The 17,860-nt window shown below is 36.3% G+C and overlaps 1 protein-coding gene across 4 annotated transcripts in view; it reads left to right on the top strand.

The window, feature by feature from the left end:
* Positions 1–5,597: 5,597 nt before the first annotated feature.
* LOC129256819 (serine/threonine-protein kinase Nek9-like) overlaps positions 5,598–17,860 on the top strand; it is a 52,346-nt gene continuing 40,083 nt past the window's right edge. For all 4 annotated transcript variants that reach the window (XM_064097562.1, XM_064097561.1, XM_064097560.1 and 1 more), the window contains exons 1-4: positions 5,598–5,693; positions 11,552–12,072; positions 16,111–16,290; positions 16,784–16,854. In XM_064097562.1, coding sequence (XP_063953632.1) covers positions 11,599–12,072; positions 16,111–16,290; positions 16,784–16,854 — 725 coding nt within the window. In that variant the 5' untranslated portion in view covers positions 5,598–5,693; positions 11,552–11,598. The remainder of the gene's footprint in view (positions 5,694–11,551; positions 12,073–16,110; positions 16,291–16,783; positions 16,855–17,860) is intronic.

The following is a 17,860-nucleotide window of genomic DNA, read 5'->3' as shown; positions in this document are numbered from 1 at the left end:
CGCTGACGTCACAATGGATGAACAGGTATTAATTAGCTGCGGGTATGAGCTGATTTTTCTCGTCTTCTGCACTTTAACTGCAGATCCGATGCGTTATTTCATGAAGCTAAAAAAATGAATTATTCCATGGACCATTCAAAAAAATATTCTCTACAATTTCAAAATACTTTACTCTGCAGTGCTGCCAAGAATCACGAATATCAGCCCGAGTTTGAATAAATGGTAGAGTGGTTTTGATTTTTTCTTCACATAGATACTAAGCATTCGGCCCATTTTTGGTGTTTTAAAAAGCACATTTGCTCTAATAAAAATGCTGATAGTTTAAAAACAAGCACATGAACCCCTATTTTTTAATGTTTCTACCTCTTAGGTATACCTTCCTCTACAACTCTGCAAATTTTGGTGAAAATGACATGGATTTTGAATAAAGTGCAGCATTTATTGTACGTTTGTATTTTGTTACTGAAATTTTACATTTTTCAGATTGGGATTTTGTTATCTTTTACGCCATTTTTAAGAACTGACAGTGCTGTTAAACTTAAAATTGCAAACAAATAGCACTATTAATAGATTCTCCATTCTAACGATACAATTATTAACTCTCTTGCGAAATTTGATGACTTTTTCATGTATTTTGAATGAGTAATGGAGGTTTAAACTCATTGTAGTAATCTTGGGCGGTCTAAAAATGCCAAATTCTTTTGAATGCGCAATTCTTAAGAACATCAATTTGGGTGAACTTTGAAGCTCTATAGCAAAAAATCAAGCACATGGACCTATGTTAATTTTTGCATATTTCGAATATTAAGGTTCTAAAGTATCTATGTGCAAAGTTTGGTGAAAATGACATGGATTTCACTTTAACTGTGGAACGTCCTTAAAAATTCGCCGCCGGCGCGCCGGGCCGGTCGGTGCTGAGGTAGGGTATGGTGGGCTGCATGCATATGCTAACACAATTTTTTGTAAAATTATAGAATTAAAATAGTAGATGTGACATAAACCTTCGCCCCTTGATAGTTCGTCTCAAGTCAAGACCCGTCGGAATATACACGATACTGAACCAGATAATTTCCGTCTAATATTATGTCTAACGTTAGACTGGGACTTGGCTTTGCTGTTTAGTGGTCGTATTCGATCCTGCCTGATGGATTGCAAAATGTGGGTTGGATTTGTGGATATAGTATAATTATTTTAGATTTTCAGACTACAATCTACACTGTAAGTGATTATTAAAATTCTAACCTTGAATATGTATCGTTGCTCATCCGCCATAGTGCCACATCAATGGCAGACCAAGTCTATATCTTTCAAGTCCATATCTAGCTAAGTCGAGTCGCGTCGAGATTATTATGCCAGTGCAGTGCAGTCAGCGTTATCATTCACACAGCGCAGTACGCGCACCGAGGTACAGGTGACCGGGGAAGTTTCGGCGCGGCCAGACCGGTACATCACGGTCTTGGCTCTGGCGTTAGCTTGTGTAGATTTGGTAGGGGCAGCGAAATGAAGCAGAAGAACGGTAACACAAATGTCATCAGTTTATGTATTTTTATTGCTATGTAAACTACAAGAATCATGATTACCTTTTGTCTTACAATTTTTAAAAAATACAAATATGCTAAAATAATATTATTTAACATATTTTCTTGGAAATCTTATTATCAATAAAAAATAGTAAAATTGAACAAACGAAAAAAATCAACTCTACAATCTTTCAAAAAAGTGCTCTGGGAGAAAATATGGTCACAAAATCTGAGCGAATGCGTAATTAGTATACATCTCTATGAGTGGACCTTCCTAAAAGCAACACTGCCGTCAAGGCCCTCTACGTTCGTTGGTGTTAGCTAAAATTTTGTTCAAAGATAACACGAACATTTAACACTGCGTTAACATGGTTAAGGAGAGGTTAAGTTATATAGGGATGACGATGGCTGTACTTTTTCTAGCAGACGCAAACGTCAAAAATTTCTTTGGAATTTCTTGTAAAAATACACTTCAAATGCATTTTTAATTTGGATCAATTAAAATTATTATCATATATGCTCATGAGTTATTTATTTGGTTACTTTTTGCCATAATATAAAAAAGACAAAAGGAGAGGAAGAAAATTAAAAACGTAAAAAAAAGGCGCAAACAGAAATGAAAAAAAAATTGAAATAGCGATTGGGGAACTCTTCTATAATATTCACGATTTTTAAAACCTTTTTTCAATGGTTGTATATAGTTCCAATGATTACAAGTTTTTAACTGCTGCAATACTTCTAGGTTATCCTTACTGATTCATCTGTCCCGCCAGTCAATCTATATGCAGGGGCAGTCAAAAGTGATTTTTTTTTTGGAGGGGGGCGCTGATCGCTCTAAATTTATGATATAGAAAAAAACTACAATTTTGTATGTTTGATATTTCTATGACTGATTTATTTTTTCTGAAAGTGCTTTTCATGCTTTTCAAAGTTTGCATTGCATATTTATTTTGTTTAAGTTCTCAAAATTATTGGGGCATGTATAAATTATGCTTGCCCCCACATTTTAGGGGCGATCGTCCCCTGCCCGAATCGATCGCGGCTAGCTCTGTCCCCTGTTATAATTTCGTATCCATGCTGTCTGAAATAATCAATTTCTTGTATTATGTTATTATTTTGTTATCTAAAAAAATAAATTCAATTCAATTCTTGATTGTCACCAACGAACGTAGAGGGCAGCAACACACGACTGATAGGTTCTGAGATAACGCCCTATAGCGATTTTGTCTCTCCTGTCTAGCTCATGTTTTGTCTTTCCTCTCTCACCATACACACTTAAAATGTTGGGCAACATATACTGTCCATTGTGTTGGGTAATAAATATATATATATACTGGGCAATTATTATATCCAACTGAACAAATTTATTACCCAATTTTGACAGATTTTAACCAATAGTTGTGTGGATAGTATGTTGCCCAGGGTTGGTTAAAAGTTGGACATTTTTGCCCAACTATTTTTAGAGTGTAGACATATTTCTGTATACAGCACCATTCGGACAACCATTCCATTGTACTCGTTATACAGTATACTATGATTTTGTAAAAATGAACTATTAAGTGACCCCGGTCAGCCCCAAAAAGCTACGCGGGTCCTAAAGCTACGCACCACTCCAATGCGCACTCTGTGTGTGGAGCTAGTGACTGCGGGGTGACTGCAGTGTGACGAACGATTCCTATTCAGTTTTTTTTTTTACAGAGGCTGCAATAAATCGCTAAATACAGAAGAAAAAAAAACTGTTTGGAATTTTGGAGTTATATTACTTTGATTTCATATTTTCCTATAAGAATATGAACATTATTTAGAAGTTTAGGGACAGGAAATACTTTTTCTTTGCATGATAAATTGAGTGCGTAGCTTTAGGACCCCTTCTATATCGGGCGGCGAAATCAAGAGGTGTTCGGAAAACACGGCGGGATTTTCGTATTAGTGAGTTTTGTGATATTTTCTTTTTGGTTATAAATCTTTACAATATTTAACACAAATTTGAGAAAGACGATTTGTTAGAATATTAAACTTGGCATAGTTTTTATCGTTTGTAAACAAAGTGCGTAGCTTTAGGTCCCCCCATCATACATGTGTCTGAAAGGAATATTCGACATTGAAATGTGACGTGGGGGTTCGGGGAAAGTATAACTAAATTATAAATCACTCAAACTGAAATTACTAGCTTGAAGCTCGGATTTCAAGTCTTCATGAATTCTGATCAACATTTATATTCAACAACAATTCTTTTTCCAAAGGTATAGGCATCAATGCATTTCTAAAAGTTATAGGCCTAATCAATGGAGAGACGGGAGAGAGTCAGAGCAACAAAGAGGGAGAACTGGCTGACGTGTTCAGTATAGTAAGGAACAGAGATTTAGATGGGGCATAGAGCTATTAACAGAATAGCTCCATGGATGGGGGGTGGGGGTGGGGTTTGCGAGAACATTATGCGAGTCAATTCATTCATGATTCATAAAGCAGAGAGAGTGTGCTAAGAGAGAGGAAGGGAGGGAGATTGCAAGAGAGGGGAAGAGAGAAATCGAAACTTCAGAAAGCGGGGAGATTGGGCCGGGAGATTGGGATGGCGACCATTCATTTCTGTACAAGAGTGTGCTCGTCCATTCGTTCATGTACAAATTGATGAAGCTATAAAACTATCGCTTAGTCCATGCGCCTGCGCTCTTCAGTTTTTTAGCTCAACTTATGAATAATTCATGTACCATAGCGTTTCCATGTACGGAAAAAATATTCGCGGCCGGCGTAACTCAGCTCGACTTCGGATCCGGATACGCGGATTTCGGATCGGACCGGACCGGTCCAACTGAGCTAGCTGTGTACGTCTGTCCGAATCAACGAACGTAGAGGGCAGCAACACACAAGCGTGTTGCTCTAAGGAAGGTCAACTCGATACGCGCATGCAGCTGAGCTGCGCGTGTATTTTATTGTTCATGCCAACGAAATCAAATGCCGATCCAATACAACAACAAATTAGTAGCGATCAAAAAACGAATATGAAAGAATATGACTACAACAATATCAAAGATAACTTTAAAAATATGTTGAGGAATATACATACATATAAAAACATACTTTGATATTTAAAACTTTACAAATATAAGTTTCAGGAAACTAAAATCATTACCAAATCGGTGATTGTTGTTATCAGCGATTTCACCAGACGGCTGTTTTAGGTGATTTGCGTCGAGACGATTTTGTGACCACTCGCAAAGCATTTCGGGATTGAATATAACCACCTTATTTTCTCTGAGCTCTTCGCTGAACCCATCATCACAGTGCAGCTGCAGCGCAGCGCGCAGCCAATGCAATGCATCCGATGCATGGGTTGTTTTTTCGCCGTCCATGCCATGGTCTCGGACTCAGAGTTAAAATTTAGACCCGGATTTCGGGGATACAGCGCCTTTATTTCAGATTTATAGACTTAAAAGTCAAATGACATTTAAAATTTGAAATCTAACCTTGAACAATCATCGTTGATAAACATCAGCCCTGAAGCCATTACACTTCAAATCAGGCCAGGCAAATTAGACGTCATTGTCTAAGTTGCTAGATCTATGACGAGTCGCCTGAAGCCCCAGCGCATCATCAACGTCACTAGCTAGCTGCGCGACCGGCCCAGACTCGGCGCACCCAGGCCAGAAAAATGACCTCGATTATTACGGTGGTTGTCTATGCATTTATTAGTGGTGCAGCGAAATTCAGCAGAAGAAAATAAGAGATATGAGGTATCCTCGTCACAGACTTAATATTACAAAATGAGGAAAAATGTCAAAATCATGATTATTTAAGCTAAATATTTTCTTTAAAAATGAAAGTAATATTTCTAATTTTTATACCCAGAATGACCGATCTAATAATTGTTCATTAAAAAATATTTGAAATTAACAAATGAAAAAAAATCAACTCGACAAATTTCCCAAAACCCCACCTTATATTTTAGAGTGGTCACAAAATTCGAGCGGAGTTGACCTTCCTTAGAGCAACACGCTTGTCAAGGCCCTATATAAACATACATGTATATGTTTATATAGGGCCTTGACGCTTGTGTGTTGCTGCCCTCTACGTTTGTTGGTCCGAATATTTCTAGATAAACATGATGATCGACAGATTTGGACTTTTGGTTGAGTAATGGGCGACGAGTACGAGCTCAACTGGGCCTATATCATGGTAAATTTTCACTTTTGATATAGTTTTTGGATTTGTTTATGTTACATTGATTTGAACTACTTTTCATGTTCAGTAAAATTGTGTGTCTACTTTAGAACATTTTCAAGTCGTAATTATGAAAAGCTTTGACTTGGTCTTGGATACGACTTGGCAACGAGACTCTTCCATTTGGCCGAGCTGTTCCAGCCCGTTTGCCAGGGCAGCTCTCAGGGCAATTATTTAAGGCCAAGCCTAGGCCCTAGCCTAGGGTTTTGGTTATGCACGCTGCTGCCTGCTGAGTTTTTCGCTTCCCAACCTCATGACTACTCTGACTAGACCAAAAGCTTAAGTCTCTGTATTTGGTTGTTCGGCTGATCTGCGTTGGCTCCACTCACCCACCCATGACCCAAGGGTTCATTACATGCCGCCGCGCACAGAAAAATCAAGCCATAGTCATAGAAGTCGTGTGTTGTGGACCCAAGAAGTGAGATCCCAGCATGCGCGACCCACTAGTTAGAAATCCACTGCCAAAGGCGGTTCGTGGTGCGAGGTTAGTATACTAATACTAACCTCGCAATACGTGTGAGTGCCACTCACCAAGATTCCTGGCATGCCTGGACTCTGGAGCACTTGGCCTTGGGCAATTCCATGGAAAATGTTCTTGTTCGTCTTTAGACTTTAGTGAAAAAATAATTTTCAGATTTCACTTAGGCCTAAGGCTAAGCTAAGCCTTTTTTTCAAGGAGTCAAATTTTCTTAAAAAGTAATCTATAAAGTTTGATTTTTCAATAGACATGATAGACAAATTGCAATAGACCCTATTGATAAAAATTTGCATATTTTCCATCACTTACAAACTAACTTACATTAAAAGTAGAATAGTGAATTGCAAAAAAATTAAAAAATGTGGCTATTTTTAAACATTTCATCCTTCCTGTCTCTACAAAAAGCAAATAAGATCCAGAGCCGAGGTCTGGTTCAACGTTTAAATAGTTGATTAATGTTTACATCAAGAGAAAATCATTAGATTTTATGCCATTCATCAATTTTAGAGAAATCGATCTTCAGATTTGTGTGATTTCTTTAACATTACCAGTGTCATGTCCGTTACGTTTTTCACTTAAAGTTTTCATACAAATCATAGCTAACAGGAAATTTGTCTGAAGTTACTGCAAAGTCAGATTCTATGTTAGAATCAAACCCCCTAGGCCCTACCATGTGTAGCAATCATTTTCCCTTACCAATTCTTGTTTTCATAAAAATTGTGTAACGGACATGACACTTTGCATAACGGACATGACACCCTTTAGACGAGGGTCGAGGCAGCATTCACAAAAATGAAATATTGGGCTCAGTGTAAAAGACTGATGGTCAGTCTCAATTGATTGAGGGTAGCTGGATGTCAGATACAAATACTATTAACTCATTAATTCATGAAATCTGCATGTAATTCAAGCTAAAATTGAAGTTGGTGAATGATGAAAGTTCAGCTCTTGTTCTGGTAGATTTTTCTGAGAATTACCGGTATGGCACAGAATATCACGATTAGATGCAGCTAGCTCTGGCATCATACTCTGATCTCAGTCTGCATCATTTGTGTTTGAACAAAAGACAATTAATTGTATTAGGTGTTTGCAGGGACAGTATGGGACATGATAAAATTGCAACTTGTGCATTCATGAGATCATTGATGGTGCTGGCTCACAATTAAAAACTTAACTGGTGAGAATAGGTAAACAATTTAAAACAAACAAACACCACTTTGATACCACTTTGAATGTGAGCAGGAGAGTCGAGACTACTTAACCAGTGATGAAGAGCCACAATCAACTTCATCCTCTCTTCGGAAATACAAGTGAACACCTCTGTGTGAATTGAATTTTCGTCTAAGAAAATACAAAAATACTTTGTCGCCCATGTGACCACCTGACAAGAAGATGGACATGGTGTGAAATTTTTCAGGAAAACAGGGAAATCATTCTCTTACTGTCATGAAAAAGAAACATTTTTTTAAATGATGAAGTAGTTGATGTTTTAGAACATCCAAGATTTGGTTAGAAGATGATTATAAATACTCAGGATGATATTAGTTCCTAAAAGAAATTCTCAGAAGTGATTTACAAATATTCCGAATTCCTATCAACTCTTTTTTTAATAATGAAAGACTGGTTTCCAGGTACTGCTTTTAAACTTTTAAGTGCATTTTAATGTTAGTATTCAATTTAAAAACTGACAAACTGGTATATTCTTTATCATAGATTACATTTCCATGTGTTCAACTTGGATTTATACATGTTTTGTACATTTTGTTTTCTTCACCCAAAAATGAGATTCGGTCTTCTCCGTGTGCCGTAGTGGTACTATCACATATATAAGCATTGTATTAGTTTTTACCCTGTAGCTATTAGATTAATAAAACCTGTCAATAAGATCTTCATGTTTTTCTTGAAGGGGAATCCAGGGATTGCCTTGGCCATAAAATGTTGCGTTGGGAAGGAGAAAAATAAATTAAACAGAATTGTGAAAGTTTGAAAGAAATCGGACAAGCAATAAGAAAGTTATAGCTGCTTTAAAATTGAGATCACTAATACTATGTAGATTTCAAATTGGCAACTGGGTAAGTAAATTATGACAAGGGGCAAGGACAACTTTCCCATCTAGGCCATGTACTTTATTATCAGGGATTTGTAGTTTTCTCCTAAGTACCCATTCCCCTGGGGCAGTAATCTAAATATAACCAAGGTAGTATATTGTTTTATGTCCTTATGAGAAGAAAAATATAATTTGAAATAAAACTTTTGGGAAAAATGACATTTTAGCCATAATATGTATTGGATTACATGGAAGAGTAGTCCTTGCCTTACATCACTATGACATCCCATATGCGGCAAATTTGAAGTCACCATGGGTAAAGTGATTACCAATATTTACAACATTTAAAAATTCATAACTTTCTTGTTGTTTGTCCAATATTGTTCAAACTTACACCTATCAACTTGTCTGATTTTTTTTTCCTTATAAAAACAAGTTTTTATTTGGGTTGGATTCTTTTTTAAGAATGTTAGTACTTTGCTGTTACATTTCATCATAATTTCTTCCGTTGTAAAACTAAGAAGTGCCGATGTCGTTCACTTCATAATGGTGTCATGTCCGTTACGCTAGTGTAATGTCGAATACTAAAGCCATGAATAAAGATAACCTTTATTATCAACTTATTTTTGTTTGATTAGATGTGGTGGGTGGTAGTAACTCAAAAATATTCATTAATTGTTACTATCTGGTGTAGAAGAAAGTTTTATTAATATTTTTTTGTTTTATAAATATTGTAAGAAAAGCCCCCCTCTAAAATTACAAAATTATATGAGATATTACAGAATACCAGTTATGATGTGTGTCTCTAACTTCTAACCTTAATATGTAAACAATTAGACTTCTACCATATCTTGTAATAAAAAAATTATATTTGCTAACAAAAAGTAGACAAAACTGTCATGTCTGTTACGCTACATTTTGAGCTACGAATACAGAATGCACTGAAAAACTGTTGTTGAACATCATTTTATGAATAGAATATGATCTTAAGGTGTAATTAACACCATCATCAGGTGCATGCAGTCTAAGAATTTACAGGAATTTTGATAAACAATAGGAGGTAAAAATGCTTCGTCCATTTCGTGTCATGTCCGTTACGCTCACAAAGAGTGCATTTCCTCTGCAACTGTTCAACGAAACGATTTGAAATTTCATGTGTACGTAACTGATACTTGAATGTGTCTGATAAGCTCACTAATACCTTGGTCACATTTGTTCTACGGCGGCCGTTCGGGGAGTCGAAAACAGCCGTTCCGTTTTAACATTTTTTGTCCAACTACATATAGGTGGTTTGAATCAAAATTAATAAAACGGCTGTTTTCGACTCGCCGTACGGCTGCCGTAGAGCAAATGTGACCAAGGTATAACAATTATTCAAAGACTGCCAATTCTACTGTATGAAACTATGAATTGCAAAAATCTGTCTGACTGTCATGTCCGTTACGCTGGAATTGACCACTTGTTAAACTTCAGAATAGTGAATAAGCTATCAATTTAAACTAAAATGACACAAAAACTTAATTCTTTGTTGCTGCCTCTAAGTAACAGTTAGTCACAGCTTGCGCAATCTTCCGAATGTCCAGTTAGACGTTGGTGGCACACTCTTTAGACCGTCAGAAAAAATGTAAAATCTTAGTGTTATATTTGATTCCGGCATGTCAATGTCGTACCACACCTCTCATATCTGTACCGGTAGTCACTTTTTAAGAACATAAGTCATGTAAGTCTAGAATCAGAAGGTTCATCGACCAGTCTGCCTGTCACAATGCTGTTAGTTCATTAGTTCTGTCTCATATTGATTATTGCAATGGACTTCTTTCTATACTCCCCTCTAATCAATTAATTCATATTCAACGACTACAAAATTGGGCAGCACAGTTAATTTTACAGGTTTCTCGAGATCATCCTTCCCAGCCACTCTTTAATTCACTTCACTGGCTTCCTGAAACAGAATTATGTTCAAATTACTCTTGATTTTTTACAAAACACTCAATAAACAGGCTCCAGATTATTCAAATAACTGTTTGACTTTGTATACACCAACTAGAGCACTTAGGTCAACCGTCGACCCTCTTTGTCTCACATGTTCATTAACTCATACATTAGCCGGTGATAGAACTTTTAATGTGTCAGCTTCAAAATACTGGAGTGATATGCCTCTAATAATAAGACAGTCTCCATCAATTGAAATTTTCAAAAAGGCATTGAAAACCCATTCTGTCGTAGTTTGTAGTTTCATAGTTTTAGCATTATGTAATTTATTTTAAGTATTTTCATTGTACCCGGTAAGCGCTTAGGGGCTTATGGGAAAAGTGCCTTATAAAAATATAAGTATTATTATTGTTATTATTATTATTATTATTTTTATCATTATGAAAAAGTTTTATCCTGAAATTGCTCCATTTTTAAAGGTCAAGTTCATCCCAGAAAAATGATGATTTGGATTAATAAAGAAAAATTCAAAGTATAACACTGAAAATTTCATCAAGCGCTTTACAGATATATTATTACCCTGGTCATGGGATTCTTGCATGCCCGCATACAATGTACGCACCTTCCCCACTCCCTTGGGAGCATTCCAACAAGAGTTCCAAGACTCAATTGCTAGGCATAATACATAGGCTTTCGCATCTTACTGGGTACCCATTTAACACCTGGGTGGAGAGTGGCAAATTGTGGATTGACGCCTTGCTAAAGGACGCTAGGCATGATGGGATTTGAACAAACTGTTTTCCCCCATAACCATTATATTCACATCTCAGTGACAATGAGAGAGTCAATGAAGTCCCTTACTTACTATTTACTTTGTTTCTTAGAGTTTGAATTATATTATAATTCAATCTTTACAGATTTGACAGTAAGGACCAACTTGACTACATTATTATATAAATGTTTAAACAATTTTAATTCCACATTTTCAAGAGAAATACAACCTTGTTTCAAAGGACAATGAGGAGAAAAGTATAAAAGTATAAATACAAAGAAATGGTGAAATGGAGTGACAACCATCAGTCCTCATTTGCATACAGACCAGGATGTGCATACAACTTAAAAAATGTATGCTTGTTGTATTTTTCTCTTTTTATTCAAATCAACTTTTTGTTGGGATGGACTTGTCCTTTCAGTAAGAACATCGTGAATTACGCACTTCCGGAACGAAGAGTAATGATGAGTAAATTTCAAGTTGCTGATTCGAAACTTTTTGAAAGCGCATTTTGCATTTTCATGCATCAGTATCAACCATTACACAATATGTTTTTTTTTTTTTACATGATTATAATATTTCAGATGACAAGTCCTTTCTGTGATGGAAGATTAGACTAAGATCAATTTCAATGATGTCTGAACGTTCTAGTAATGGTTCATCAAGTGGCCGATCCAGAGTCGATAGGTCGTCATCACAGCGGAACAGCAATTCATCTATTTCTCAATCTAAGAAAAATCAATTTGACCCAGGAGGCTTGAAAAGTGATGGTGGCATGGATCAAGAAAAGACCAATTTACCTCCTGACAAACAACATGAAGAAAAGATACCACCAGAAAAAACTAAAGAAGACTCACATAGAAAGAACACTCAACCTGTAAGGTTGCTCTTGGTGTCAAATAAGATCAAGAACCATGGTCCAGTAGTCAGTGCTGTCCTTCCACATGTAAAATTAGTGCAATATAAATATGAGACTGTTAAACTGGAAACAATCAAAACAGATATTTCCCAGGCCCTGGATGGAAAAAAGGCTGCAAGTATTGCATGTGTGCTACATACAAAGCCAGGAACAATCCTTTTATGCTCTAGTGGAGAATGCAGGGAGGTAAGTGATTGTGTATTTTGTAGGCCTACAGTCAAACCTGCTTTAATTAGTAACCACCTCTCTAGAAGGATTCCTTTCTATAAAGACAAAAAGTTTTTGTTTCACAAGAATAGTGTTACCCATTAAAATATTGCATAATAACACCCAATCAATCCATAAAGAACCATCTGCCACTTTCCTTATCTCCCTCAGGTATGTATTCTGCAATTTTAGCAATAGCTTATTCGTCATTATTTTTGTTGTTTGTGTTTTTTAGATGAGTCGAATTGATTTTAAAATCGGTGTTCGATCGATGTCATCGAGCGCCGGTGCAGATTTTGCCAAATCGGTGCATCGAAGAAAAAAAAATTGGTCGGCCGGCCAATTCGTTTGGTTCACAAAATCATCAAAATAAACAGTAATATCCAACTTGACTACCACTTGATTTATATTCCCCAAAAAATTAAACCGATTGTGCAATTATGATGCCTATTCACCATTAATTTGAAGTTTATTCTGATGATTTCGGTCATAGGCTGCGTTTATGCGACCTCAAGCCAGAATCATGATTTGAATCATGATTCAAAACACAAACATGAATCACAATATCACAGAATCAGCGTTTAGACGACCTTCATTCCAATGCCGTTTCTCCTCAGATTAGGGCCAATCCAGTGCGCATCACTAGTGCGCAGTTTATTAGAGGAAGTTTTTCGCACGTGTTTCGGCTCTCGAAAAAAAATTTACTTCCAGAATTCAGTCTATTATACCTCATTTTGTTTACTTCTAATTCTATCATAGGGTCCATGCTTCTATCCATCTTTTCGGTTTATCGAAAATGGTATTCAGAAGTGAATATCAGCGTAGATCCAATTTAATATTGACACTGTTAACTTAACAACTGAGATCCTTGTCCAGTAATAGAACTTGAAGTTGAAGACATGACCAAAAAATGAAAAGTAGTGGACGATGTGATGACCAACACAGAACTTGAACATTACAAGAAACGCATGTATAGCACATAATTATGTACATATACACTGAGCATATAGAGCGCCTTGAGCTTGGCAAGAGTCAAACCGTAAGTAGCCTGACACAGTGACGTCATAGACTCATGATTAAAATCACGATTGCGTTTATACGACCTTGTTCGTTCGTGATTCTACAGATACGTCTTTCCAAACGCCCCTTTTTCCATGTTACATGTTTGTGATTTGAAAGACGTTTATTTTCACTTTTGGCGAAAAGAAGCTGCTGAAAACTGCTTATCTAATAAAAGAGAGCCAATGGAGTAAATTAGAAAGTAAAAAAGGGGCCTAAGCTTTCGATCCTAGCAGAATCTTCGTCGGAGGCAAAATGACAAACATATAAAGTGGAACAACCATAATATAGACCACAAACAAGCTACAGCAACACTAGAAACAAGGAGACAAAAGGGGCATTAGTGAGTAGAGAAGACCAATCAGGTTAGTGAAGGGGATGAAAGAAAAGGAGTAGGCAGACACAAAGGGAAGTTAGTGTAAGTAAGGCCAGTAAAAGACCTCAAGCCAAGAGGGATTTTCACTTTTGACTAAACGCAATCGTGATTCTGCAGAATCATGATTTGAATCAGATTCAGATCATGATTCTAGGGTAAAAAAGTGGCGCATAAACGCACCCATAGTTCGAGTCTTATTCGTCTGCTCGTGCCGAGATAATTTATGCACGGTGAATTCATGAATGGAAGTCATCGCTATCGATCGTGCATGCACTGAACTGTGCTTTAATCAAACCAGAAGATTGACGCGATCAACATTAAATATACCTTGCATTCATGAACAAAATTAATTTTATGACCATAGAAATTATTTAATCATAATATTTAACAATAATTTCCATATGGTAATCATTAATATGCATTTAGAGCTTGATGTGAAACGTTTGTATTTCGTTTCAATTTTCAATGACGGACATCACATGACGATCGACTTGAGTGAGCTAGTGCAGTTGTCTAAAAAAAATTATCACGGATCACGTCAGGATTGATTCTCGAACATTGTCAACATGCAGAAACTCTTTTCAAAATCATAATATCACCATTTAATGACATTTTACATGACAAAACAGAGAAAATTGCGGTTTGATATTTTTTTCCATCAATTTGAAGCTAGTTTGTGCCCAACTTTGGGCTCTGATTTCATGAATGGAAAATATGTCATACGTCATCGAACGCGCATGCGCATTGTGCTTCTTTTCTCGGAGCTGACGTCCTGATGGAATAAAAAAAAATAAAAATGAGTTTTAATACTTCCATATGAACATAACATACTTTGTTGACATCAACATTGTCAATATTTTTATTATGGCCATAAAATCTTATTAAATCGTAATTATTTAACATCCATTAATAATTTATATGAATTCAGAGCTCGATCCGAGACATTTGTATTTATTTCTATCGCATGCTCTTGTGTCTGAAATAAAAAATGGATTACCGTATCATATCACTATCAGTATCACAGTATCAGGATTAATGCTCGAACATCATGATAACTCGTATTCCACAATCTTTCCTCAGAATCGTTATATCAGCATTGAATACCAATTCAAATGACCATCCAGAGAAAATTATGTATTATATTTATTCCCATCAATGTGGAGCTCCTATTCTCAGGCAAGTTACAGTGCTCTCCGCTGGTTGCACTTGTTTGCTGGCTGGCAAGCACGCCTGTCGTTTCGGGAGAGTGAGTGTACGGTACGGGCCTGCGGACGGGGCGGCTGGGTGTGTGCGAGTCTAGACTGCGAATGCTAGTTGACCGAAAATCATTCAGATCGACTCTGCATGATTCATGTTTTTAAATAATATTGTTTAATTTTAAACCTGTATGTTGTCATCTGCAAATACATGTATCATTGTTGAAGATATTTTGGGAAGAATTCTGCTTTGGTCCCCGGCCTTTTTTGTGTTTTGTGATCATGGAAAATACAAACTAACTTTGCTCCGTCCATCTGCTTGTGCAACGCTCATCCGGACAGTGCATACCTAGGGACAGTGATTTTCCGCGATCGCGGAAAACGGACGGAATTCACGGAATCGGCCTTTTGAAACGGAAAGTGGCTTTTCAAATGGAAAATCACGGAAAACATGTTTTTTCTCAAAATGCACAAAATAGCAACAGAAATTACTCCCAAATCCTCAACAAAATACGAATATCAACTGGAAAAAACACGATCTCACTTTGCTATAACAATCATGACAATCAACACATCGTAACTACCCTCGAGCCCCTCGATCGTATCTAAATTAGTTTACACTCACGTCCGCATATATAAGGTAGAATATGGCCGTGTGTTGCTGCCCTCTGCGTTCGGTCATAATATCATGATCACGGTGATTCAACAAATCCAAAATGGCAGATAGGCGGAAGTCGTCGACTGATCAAAACCATGTCTGAAAAGTCCCCAAATCAGTGATAAAATCTCATTTAACCATAAAATAATGCTAATAATATGAAAGGTGAGGATTTATTCATGTCGATTATGTTTCTCTAGTTTTTGAGCTCGAATCTCTTTGATTAAAATGGATTTTAAAGCGATGTTAGTACATTGGTAGATGCAAATTTTGACATCATTGCGTATTGGTTTTCTATGTAAACGGAATTGTCACTTTTTCACAAAGTCTATGGGGAAACGGAATTTCCGTTTTCAGCCGACATGCTGAAACGGAATTTGAGATTTTCTGAATCGGAAAAGGCAATTTTTAGAAACGGAAAATCACTGTCCCTACATACCGGCCGGATCAGTGCTAGCTCAGTGCGTGCATAGCGCATCGACGCGACGGCCGCGCCAGAGCAAAATAAAATTGACTTGGATTTTCCCCCGCCTTCAAAATTCAATGCATCGATGTTCGATCGAATTAAAGCTGTCGAACACTGGTTTTCAAAATAATCGAAATGACTCAGGCTTAATTGTATCATAGATTTCTTTCTTTCTTTTATATTGGCAAATACTCCAAAGTGAAAAAAAAGGTTGGAAAGGATAAAAAAAGTATTGATCTATGGAAGGTTCTTACATTCTCAGGTACTAACATCTGGTAATGGATCAGACAACTGTAGTAATGTCAAGGAATTCTTCAGATATCTCACCTCCAATCATCTGGACAAAAATTTGACTGGGGCCAGGATAGATTTCCTTGCTTGTAGTGCTCTCAGACCTCCAGAGATAGGAAAACTTGTACCTTTGTTTGAAAGTGTTACTCAGGTAAGTATTCAACTCTTATTATACTTTGCTACATGAAAGTCCATTACTGGCAGTATTCTATAAGGTGGACAACTCTTACAGAAGGTGGGAAGCTTTTTGTGCTTGATATAACTTGTGTATTTAAAAACCTTTTTAAAAGAATATATTTGAGTGTTCTCATACCTTTCCCATTCATGGGAATATTTTACATTATATATAAGAATTTTTGAATGTCTCAGTGGAATGTAGGGATGAAATTCATTCCAGTGAGCCAGATATCTTAGATCTTATATGGTTGCAACTGACTGTAAGTTTCATAACCCTGAAGAAGTCGCGAGGGTATGTCGAAAATTCAGACAACACATTGGAATAAACTTTTGTTGGAACTTTGTGCATTATCTCGCAAAGATGTACTCTTATCTCAAATACTTATGTGATCATTTCACTTGATTAAGTTCAGACTCATTTATTTGTCACAACTGGCATTTATGTTTCATGTTTTTCATTGTGTTAGGTACCAGTAGGTATTTCCAAAGAAATCCTTGGAACAGATATTCAGATGAAGAGTAATCCAAGATTATTCAAGTAAGTAGTCTATAATGACACTGGCTTAGTGATCAAATGGGACTGAATTTGCCCCCACAGTACTTGTATACAGTGAACATTATTATTATTATTTTTTTTTTTATAGTTTTATTTCAACAGGGTAGCTCCATCAATAATTCAAATACTGTTATACAAAAGGGCTCTGCATAACATAAAAACACGTAGGATTACAAACATAGAAAATAAACAAAAGATAGTAATAGTAAAATAAACAAAATCATTTACAATCTCTGTAAGTCAAACTTATTAAGAAAATTGTATAAGAAAAAGATTTTGAAAAACAAATCATTGCATCTAGAAAAGAATCTGTTAACACAAAAGGAAAAACATAATGAATATTTTACAAAGAAAATCATGGTAAATATTGGGTTGTATTAGTTGGTCTTAAATTAAGTGTACAGTAGACATAATCCTCCTATTTTAGAAAGAAGTTATAACAAAAAGTATTAAAAACTATACTTGCACAAGTTGGTTTTGGAAGACTGCCATTTTTTTCTCTCCTCTTATATATGGCTTTGAAAATATTTCTTGTTTTGTCACTTATATGGGTTAGGTGGGAGAGGAGAGATCAGTGTAAACAATGATTCTGCAAGGTTTTTTGTTCTCTTTTGAAATGAAAAGTCATTGCAAAATTGATTTTTGTCTCGCCTGCATAGTAGAGGGAGACTATATGCGCCGCTTTTCCAATGGCGGTGTCGTCAACAATTAAGTTTTTGAAATGTCATCATAACTTAAAAAGTGTATGGAACTAGTTCATAAAACTTGGACATAAGGGTGATCAAGTATTACTGAACATCCTGCCTGAGTTTTGGGTTACATGACCAAGGTCAAAAGTCATTTAGGGTCAATGAACTTAGGCCATGTTGGGGAATTAATATTGAAATCTTAACCGAGGTTAAGTTTTTGAAATGTTGTTATAACTTAGAAAGTATATAGACCTAGTTCATGAAACTTAGACATAAGGGTAATGGTGTATCATTAAAGA

Source organism: Lytechinus pictus, chromosome 3, assembly GCF_037042905.1.
Source record: "Lytechinus pictus isolate F3 Inbred chromosome 3, Lp3.0, whole genome shotgun sequence".
Taxonomy (NCBI): domain Eukaryota; kingdom Metazoa; phylum Echinodermata; class Echinoidea; order Temnopleuroida; family Toxopneustidae; genus Lytechinus; species Lytechinus pictus.
Note: the sequence above shows the minus strand (reverse complement) of the source record. Positions and strands in the feature narration are given on the sequence as shown.